The sequence below is a fragment of the Eurypyga helias genome, unplaced genomic scaffold (assembly GCF_000690775.1).
Source record: "Eurypyga helias isolate BGI_N326 unplaced genomic scaffold, ASM69077v1 scaffold38605, whole genome shotgun sequence".
Classification (NCBI taxonomy): Eukaryota; Metazoa; Chordata; class Aves; order Eurypygiformes; family Eurypygidae; genus Eurypyga; species Eurypyga helias.
The window spans coordinates 1,929-11,974 of NW_010254044.1; the positions used below are offsets into that span (position 1 = coordinate 1,929).

Below are 10,046 nucleotides of genomic sequence, written 5' to 3' on the forward strand. Positions count from 1 at the left end.
GCTGCATGCCCTAGAGGCTGTGGGTCCAAGAGGAACAGCAGTATTCTCTGCAGGATGCTTTCAACTAATTAAATCCTTATTAAAACTGTTCACATAAAGTACCATTTAGACTAAAAACATTGTGAGAGGGATCAGACAGTGGCATAGACATGACATAATGGTTATAGTTCAGAAAACTTGCATGTTTTCAAGTGGGAATCCATGACAAACTCAATTCTTCACAAGAGACTACTTGAAGACTTTATGAAAATGGAAATGTATGGATGCTTTTTACTGTAACAGGAACTACTGTTTACTGTTTAGGTGATAGTCTGTAACTTTAGGAGGTAAGTTTGGAAATATTATTACCAATTCTAAGGTGAAATGCTGTCCAGATGGATGCATCCATCATAGAACCGCACCTGTGCTACTTGTTTACAGAGCAGTGACATTTTTCTCCTTTCTCAGTACCCACGTCTGAACTACTAAAACACCCCTAGCAGAACACTTGGCATTTTTGCTATTCCCAAGTTTAAACGGTAGCATAAGTTACTCTTGTAGATGGCCGTTAAAGCCTCGCTGTATCACCATGCCGAGACTGCCTCCTGCCCTCTCCTCTTGTCCCATACAGTTGAAGCCAAAGCAAAAACGCGCAGTGCCACCAGCATTGCTGTTCCTTCCCTAGCCGTACGCCACAGAAGCGTGTCACACACATCAGCCTTTAAAAGCAAAGCCCTGATTCAAGTTATAAACATGTAATCTTCCACACTGCTCCCTCTTTGCAGGACAGCTTCTTCATGCTCTCACTGCCTTTGAGGTACGGGCTGAATTGATCACACCGATTTTAAATTGTTCCTTTTAACTTTTACCCTCCACCCATGGTCCTTGGCTTCTCTCCTCATTGGTTATTGCACCCCGGGGCTGCAGAAGAGGTGCCTGCCTGCTTCTGCTTCTTACGGCGTTTGTTGAGGAGGCGGTTGTTGGATGTTTTCAAGTCTTTGATTTTCACCTGATCATAGTCCACCCTCATGGTAGCCAAAGCGCTGGTCATCTCCTCCTGAAACCAAGGAAGCATGTTACTGAAAACCCTGAGGCAGAGAGCGCACAGCCCCCCCCAGCTACTGCCAGGGGATGAAGGTACAAAAAAGAACCCTCTGTTACACTACGGCCAGAATAGCCAGGCCCTTTCTGCTGCACTGGACTATGACTAACGGCTTCGTTCTACTCATGGACTCACTCAGAAGGAATTATTCACGCAGTCTTTCATATGTGAGCGCACAGGACCACACTTGCTGGCCTAAATTCCACCATGCCCCTGTGCCCAGCATTCCTTACCGGCTGGCTCTGAGCCTTCACCAGCTCCTGAGCCTGGGCTTCTTACACCAGGACTCCGAGCGCTGTTTCCCTCGCTCTGTTACCAAAAAAAAATACAGCGTCCACACTAAATCCACTAGAAGGATGTGCTTCAAATTCATATGCTGCCTTAGTTGGAATTACTGTTTAAGTGCAGGCAAATCTTGAACTTTTTAATAAGGCTTTAAGCAAAAATCTGCTTAAGTCAATGAACGTCTACGCGTTTAGCTCAGGAAAGGAAAAACGATTAAACATTATAGGAATGCGAGTGCCCAAGGGGATACCTCTGGGACCTATACAAAGCCCAAGTATAAGAAGTTCTCAGAAACATGAAAATGAAGAAGGCTCAGTGCAACTGTTTCATCTCTGACTCAGGAGGCAAACGTTGCCTAGGTCCTGTGAAATTTTAACATTACACAGTTCTATACATCTTTTAAATAAATCGGTGATCAGTAAACCACACCACAGGAATGTTGCAACTACCAAAATGCCAAGCATTGTAAGTGCAAAAAATTCAGAATTAATTGTAAAAGCATGCCAACCTGATAAAGGCCAGCAGGAAAGAGATAAAGCTTGCAAACAACTTTTAGTCTGCCCTACAGTTTCTCTTTGCAGGAAGCATTCAACTGTCAGCAGTACAAACAGTAGGTGAGGCACCTGGTTGGATTAAGGGAAAGACAGATATATTTTTATCTCCCCTCACCAAATGTCACAACAAGACAAAGCTAAGGTTATTTAATGTTGTTTTACAATACAAGAACAGAGCAGAAAATCAGAACGCAGCTCAACCCTCCCGCCCTGTCCCCCTACATTTTCATCCAATTCTTCACTGTAATGAACTGCCAGCTCCCTCAACGCTGTCCCTTCTCTGCGGTGACACACAGCGGCTCAGCAGGCAGCATCATTAATGACTTTGATCATCTTTGCTGGTATCTGGCACAGCGGTAAGGCTGTCGGATGAAACCCAAATCACAATTTTCTTTTGTAAACAGTTATCATACACACTACTGTTCTAAGCAGGACTGTTGGCGTTCCCCTTATTTAACATGTTTGCATTCAAAATACCCGTATCTCCAAGGAAATAAGCACATGCAGAGAAGCCAGCCCATCTAATCTCTTATCAGACTTGACCTCAAGAAATCTGAACTACGATTGACTCACTTTAACTTCATCCCAGTGGTCTTTGTCCTCTTGCAGGACCCGAGCAGTATGAAGAGGAGTCGGTGGCACTGCCATTGATCTCTGAGAAAAGGGAAAAATACCAAAAGAAGCGTTCTGCAAAACCACATTTGGGAAGTGACCGCTGGCACTTCTATGTATGTGGGGGGCATGAAAGTTTATGTCATGTCCTTCAGTGGCCCTCATTATTTATGCTTTCAATCATTTCACAAGCTACTTCATGTGTGAGGTAGAAAAGGACTATAGTCCCCACATGACAGTGTCCTTAAAGAACAAAAGGAAAGAGAAATCAGTGCTGACTGTGTTTCACTCTGCTCCCTTCCAGGCCAACAAAGAACCCTCTGTTGGATAAAATTTTATGTACATTTTAGGTTTTAACTGTCATTTCACTCTTCATTAGTCAGTGTTCTGAAGTGGTTAATTTGACCTTTATCTTCTAGGACTTGTCGTGGGAGAAAATTTCTTGTACATATATGTTAATTGTGATTACCAGCTTAGCAGATCCTAAGTGTGCCCCAAAGAGGAAATTATGCTATTATTCAGAGGAAGGCGCAGTTCAGAAGACAGTGCATTGCTTGAGATGCTCTTCCACATAAAACTGAGATCTATGCTCACCTGCCATGAAAGATCAGTAGATACTTTAAATTAGAATAAGGTACAATTTCTGAAGCACGAAGCACGGTTCCCTAGCTAAATTCAGCAAGAATCATAGTATTTCTTGCCAGTCCATAACCCAAACCATAAACTCATATTCCATGTCCCTTATGCTTTCTACCCAAACTTGCTGTCTACTGCTGTGACGCCCTACGCAGCTGCATGTTAACAAAGTCTGAGGAGATCCCTGTATGTGTCACTGTAAAATAAGCATTACATCGGAAGCGGTGTTTATACTCCGCTGAGCTAACAGCACCTCTGCAGTAGTTACAGAGGTGGAAGCAGAAATCCTGACTCCTGCATCCTCTGGAAAGGACCCCAGCTGGTCAGGGTATGGTTTATCATGTACAGCAGGGAGGAGGGAAACAGAAAACCAGCAGTCTGGCTTTGGTGGTGTCCCTGAGGAGGTGCTGAAGGTGGCCTCCTACCTGCTATGAGACACTTCTTAAATAAATCTTATCTATGAGCTAACTAGAGGATTCTATGCTCCACCTAAACTGACAGTTTTTGCATAGTCCACAATACTCCTTCTGCCATCCATCTAATTAAAAAAAAAAAAAAGAGGAGACACAAACACCCTCCTCCGCTGCTTGTGCAAGGCATCTCCCCATACACATTCCCATTCAGGGATTTAGGAAAAGAAAAGGAATAACGCAGACATTCACTGTGTTTGTCTTTCCCTCTCCCTCCCTCTGCTGCATGGGAACAATAGGTTCAGCAAAAAAAAAAAAAAAGCCAATCTGCAGCTCCTGGAGCTATTCTAGCATGGCTTGCTGGTGCAGCCGAGTCTATATATTAGAAACCCTGTCTCTAATCTCCTCCTTATTAATTGGCTATATGCATATTTCAAGTAACATGTGTCATTGTAGGTGGTAGCTTCCTCGCTATTAGGCACTCATTCTGTGGAATTCATCGCCTGCTGACTTCTGGAACACCTCCTTCTTGGGTCTTCGAACGCTTAAAGCTGGAGGTATTTATTCTGAACAGCGATTACATTTTTATTTGGTTAACAAAGACTTAGAAACATTGTCTAGGTTCTGTTCCAGTCCTATAGAGCCTTTGTAACTCTAATTTCTCAGGTTTCACAACTCTAACTGAAAACATCTCTCTGCTTCATCAGGGTGTTATACAGGTACCCTTCTACACAACTCCAAGAGCTTTCAGATGTTCAAACAGGCGCGATAGAAATGCTGACTACTGGTCATGCCTCTGTTCCTGCCCCTTCCTCTGAGGACCAGCACAGGCAGAGAAAGCACTGTGAGAGAACAGGGCATTCCACAGTACACCTTTTTCTGCTGGTAAGTATTTTTTAAGGAAAAGTAAACTCAACTAAGCCATAGAATGAAACCTGAGCTGGGACCATTAATAGCTCTGTGTACCATCCTATCTGGCAATCTCTGACAGGGCACTAAGCCGTGACCCTTGCTCCTCCCCTACGCATTTCCAAACTCTGCCCAGGATGAGAATTCCCGCTAAGCATAGGGCTGTGTTCACACTAACACAGCAATGCACAATGGTGCCTGAGACCACTAATAATAGCTCTCTTTAAATCCTGCCCCGATGAAGTAAGCACATACAGTTTATTTTTATATTTTTAAAGAGAGTAACACACACATATGCTGCCGAGTCAACAGTGACTGCCTGCTCGCAGAAGACAGAGACACATTTGGCTGTTGCTTCCAAGGACACTATTGTGGGTGTCTCTCTGTGTGTGTCCTCTGGTAACACCACGAAGAATTGTGATTCTGCAGGCAGATGACCCTCTGTGGAGGGCACAGGAGGTTAATTAAAGTTATTAACAGTAATCACCATCCTTCTTTTGCTGTGCTATGTGGAGCTACATGTAAGTTCGGCATGTAAGAATTCATCCTGCTGCTTTGTAAAAAGAGATATGAAACTCACATTAATCCAAGGGTGATTCATAAATTGAGAAACTGTCATCCTCTCTGTTGGGTCAGTCTTCAGTAAATGGCGAATCAGCTGCTTGGCTGAAAAACAGGACCGACATGGCATGTTGTAGTCTACTACTGCATTCCCAAATAACCTTGAGAACACAAAGACCCGCCGAATGAAGAAAGATAATTTTGCAGAACTCAACACCAACCTACTGCTGATACCATGTTAAGACACCATGTATAGTGTGGTTGGTTCTTATGTTTAAAGAGGCAGAACACGAAAACATTCAAAACGAGAGGTGAGAAGGAAGGACAAAGGTTTGGGGTTCCATCTATGCTATCTACATCACCAAACCAGCTGTTTTGAGAGCAAGAACTTGAGAAAAGGAGAAACACGGGAACAGAAAGCTGCCAAGCCACCTGTCTGAAAGATGGCGACAAGCTTGGCATTGTGGGCTGAATGAATGCGTAAGCTGGTGATCTGAGAAATGATGGAAGACAAAGAATAGCACATGCTGTGGGGAGAAAAAAGACAATACGTTTTTCTTTGACAACTAAGAGGCCACTAAAAGGACAACAAAGTCAAAGAAATTGATTGCACAAACAGGCTTTGTAGCAACTTTCTGTGAACCTGGCATCTGCCAAAGCAAGTACTAAGTCACTGAGATATGAGGTGATGAGAGTTGGGGAAGAGTTTCATTACTGCGGGCAGACAGACAGGGAACAATACATCCAAGGGAAGTTATTTAGAAAGACTTCAACACAACTTCCTTGGGGGAACCTACAAAAACTTCTGAAGAAGGGTTCTCTCTTAGAAAGACTGGATGTGAGATACTAAATGCTTGTAAGAAGCTGTCAGAATTACAAGTTGAGACCTTAGTTTATCAAGAGAAGCTGCAAAGGAGGTTTACTGAAGAGCTTACCTGGAGTCTCAAATGTACAAGGAAACAAAAGGAGGGGACCACAAACAGAGTCCATTAAGAGGATTACAGGAAGTTGGTGGGGAATTTAGAGGAAGCCTCCATGGATGATGCCATGAAGGAACGATGAGATAAAGAAAAGCATGACAAAAACAGTACAAAGGAGCACAAAAAGCAGCAGTCTGCTGAAGCTGCCTGAGCTTAAAAGAGTTCACATAAATTAGCTGATCAAAGGCAGAGGGCACCCATCTTCATTTCGACAAGCATACAGAAAGCCGACAGATTTTTCAAGCCAATGTTCTCTCACCAAACTTCCAACATAACTGCTGTTAAGATGAACAAGACCCCAGACAGAAAAAGTATTAGGTAAAACATCTTCCTTATTAATGTTCAGGAGTCCACGCTGCACACGCAGCCATGAGATCCAGTGAGGGGCTGAAGTGCCACAGATCACAGCATCATCCAATGATGATTTGTTATTGCTAACAGCAGACGGCAACAGGATGCTAGCAACAGCAACATGAAGGGCTTGTTAGAACATGTGCCCAAAGGTTGCTAACCTTTCTCTCTAATATGACGGGCAGGTGAGACTTCCAGCTTGTGAGGCTGTCAGAATGAGAGGGAAGCAAAAACATCCACTTTCAGGACCCTGATTTGAGCCCATCCAGGTCACAGCCGAACAGCAACAGCTTCTGGACAATGACTTATACAGAATAAATTGTTGACCTTGATTTAAGTGGTGGCTGGCAAGTTCCCACATCAAAAAAAAAGCTAGGATGAAAGCTTGCCATCCTTGCTGGCTGTATCACCAAGAAGGGCAAAGGATGAATGAGCTCTTACGACAGTTTGCCTTTCTTCCAACTCAGCTTGCATTGCAGCTGTCCTGGCAGCCTCCTTTCTCAGGATTAAAGACTTTTGTTTCCAGGGGGTTTAATCTTGGCATTCACTAGCACTAGCTGGAATTTGAAAGAAAGTTTTCAGTAGCCATTTACTGTCTGTAATACTTAGGTTGCTGGCTGGTGTCTTGAGTTCCCAGTCGTTCTCTGTATCACCTTACATAAAATTAATTTAAATTCTAAATAAAAGGGAAATAAAAACTAAGACAGGTTTTTAGAAACAGTCACTTGTCAGCACTCTACCACTACACACCACACACACACTCATCAGTAGCCGTGAGCGCTGTTACCTTCCTCTGACACTTCAGCCCACTCTGGATTGGGAAACCCGTATTGCCCCATCCGAATTCTTCTCTTCATCCCTGGAGAAATAGCTTGACCAGTGTTTGAGTAGAATGGAGGAAACCCACACAGGCTGTAAGAGCGGACAAAAGAACTCTCATAACTAGGGAAGTCCTTCATCTCTTAAAAAGTCCCACACAAGCTGATATTCTTCTATGGGTTACATGATCCTAGTGATTAACTCCTTCTAAGGGCAGGTTTGATAAGATGTATTTTTTTTCCATTCACCAAGCCTCTTCCCAAATACTTACAGAATATAGGTGATGACACCCAACGACCACATGTCGCACGATTTGTCATACTTCTCAGGACCAAGGACTTCAGGGGCTGAAGAAGATTAAAACCAGAAATGAACCGAGTACCAGATACTTCATGTCCATCACCTTAGAGGTAACAGCACGCTTCAACAACAAACATCGGAGGCACTGAAAAAATGCAGCTCACTGCAGGAACTGGGTAGTATTTTCTATTGTCAAATTCCAAACATACCTAATGTAACTTTAAAAGGGAGGAATGGAGCTGGCAAAATGCCCTACTCTTCACCTTAGTGTCTCTCTGCTCAGTACTAAGCTTACAGAAAAGCAGACGGAGCTATAGCTAAATGTGTACAGGGAGACACTGCACTGAAAGAGGCAGGAGCATATGTTCCAGAAATCAGAGCAGAAAGGACCTACTTGAGCTGTGATAAAATTTTGAATCTTCACCTCAGTGTCTCTCTGCTCAAGAAAGTACTAAGCTTACAGAAAAGCAGACGGAGCTATAGCTAAATGTGTACAGGGAGACACTGCACTGAAAGAGGCAGGAGCATATGTTCCAGAAATCAGAGCAGAAAGGACCTACTTGAGCTGTGATAAAATTTTGAACGATGCCTAGGTGGAGTGTGTTTAGCTCCAGCAACTACACAGCAATGTATTTTTCTTTGGCCTCCAGAGCATTATATTTTTTCACTAAGCAACAAAATTACAGATATACACGTTTAGAGGAGATTTTTTTTTCCCTGGGGCAGGTGAACTGGCAGGGAGCTTGATTTTGTAAGGGAAATGACTCTCTAAGCATATGAGCAATCATGCTGGTTTATAAAAAGGTGTTGAGAAGGGAAATGTCAGCCTGTTTATGTACAAATATAAAGGCATAAAAACATATATGCCTGAATTCCTTAACATTTTATCTCTAAACCCAGCTTACAAAAAATATATAAGAAAGCATAAGAAAAAATATGGCTGTCATCATTCTCTGCTCAGGATGAACACCACCATCTTTCAATTAAAAAAAGAAAAAGAAAAACTTACATTGTAGAAAAGAACTAATTCTTCCAAAAATGAAGCCCTGTTTCCTCCAAAGAAATTCCAAGCACAGACCGCCTCAGTCATACCATATGGTGAATGACTATTGACTCAAAGACCAAAAGGGACGTACTCCAAAATGAGTGCGTAAAGGACAGTCTACTGTGGCATTCACTACACGGTGCTCTGTCTTTGGACAAAATGCAGGCAAAAATTCAGCTGTGATTAAGTCACTTTGATCTTTTATTACTACTTCCTCCATTTGCCAGCTTTAAGCAGCTTTACAGCTGAGGGAATACTCACCGTGTTCACTTTTATTGCATTAGTAAGGGAAGTTTTGCAAGGAAACACCCAAATAATCATGAATCTGAGCTCAAATTATGGCTTTTATTGCATCATTTAGAGGAAACATCAGGATTAATTCAAGTGTGATCAGAAGCAATGTATTCTCTCTCCTTGATCCTCATTTGCATCCCCTGTTAAGGCTGTTTCCTCTGCAACCAAGAAAGCAAGCAGGAGCACTGAACTGTACTGGAACCAGACCAGGGGCAGGTTGGATTCCAGGTTAAATTCTGCAGGCCACCTCTTTGCATTACATCCACAATAAAAGATTTCCCACCCATTCCTGCAGTCCGCAGGCCCACCATAAGGGGAAGGACGATAGACTGAAGCACAAAAGAAATGCATCTTGGGTAACTTACCCACATAATAAGGAGTGTAACAGGGGGTCTGCAGCGCATTTTGTACAGTGGTTTCTTTGGCAAAGCCGAAGTCCGTGAGTTTGAGTACCGTATCCTTCTCTTTAGACGTGTAAAGCAAGTTTTCAGGCTGAAAGGTCACCAAGAGAAAGCATGAACTGGACAATGAAGAGATGCCTCTGATGAGCTGAAAGGTCACTGAATCATATGATTTCTAGGTTGGAGAAGACCTTTAAGATCATCAAGTCCAACCGTTAACCCAGAACTGTTAATACCATCACTAAACCATGTCCTTCAGCACCTTAACGACATGTCTCTTAAATCCCTCCAGGGATGGCGACTCCACCACCTCCCTGGGCAGCCCATTCCAATGCCTGATAGCCCTTTCCATAAAGAAATTTTTTCCTAATTTCCATTTAAACCTCCCCTGGCACAACTTGAGGCCACTTCCTCTTATCCCATCACTTGTCACTTGGGAGAACAGACCAACCCCCAGCACTCTGTACTCTCCTTTCAGAGAGTTGTAGAGCGATAAGGTCTCCCCTGAGCCTCTTCTTCTCCAGGCTGAACACCCCCAGCTCCCTCAGCTGCTCCTCACAGGAGCTGTGCTCTAGACTTCATGAGACTTGTTCTCAAACAAGTCCTGCTTGCCTGGATCACCACCAGCATGTTGGTCTTCTCACATCTCTCACATCCCCACCATACCATGCCAAAAGTTCCCTCTCAACAGGTAGCATTTTCACTCAGACCAAGGATCAAGACCCTTCTCAACATGATATTTAGGAGAGCAAATCCCAAGACTCTCAACAGGCCCAGTGGGTGTCAGGTCTGGTGTGCTGGGTTCAGC

At 43.4% G+C, this 10,046-nt stretch overlaps 1 protein-coding gene across 1 annotated transcript; it reads right to left on the minus strand.

Annotated features, from left to right (window-relative positions):
* Positions 1-657: 657 nt before the first annotated feature.
* On the minus strand, positions 658-9,329 carry MAPKAPK3 (mitogen-activated protein kinase-activated protein kinase 3; the record flags this gene model as incomplete). Its single annotated transcript, XM_010152871.1, has 6 exons — positions 658-1,036; positions 2,494-2,574; positions 5,068-5,153; positions 7,167-7,291; positions 7,470-7,545; positions 9,203-9,329. Coding segments are annotated over 6 exons (654 nt in total), but the record flags the coding sequence as incomplete, so codon positions are not given.
* Positions 9,330-10,046: the final 717 nt, after the last annotated feature.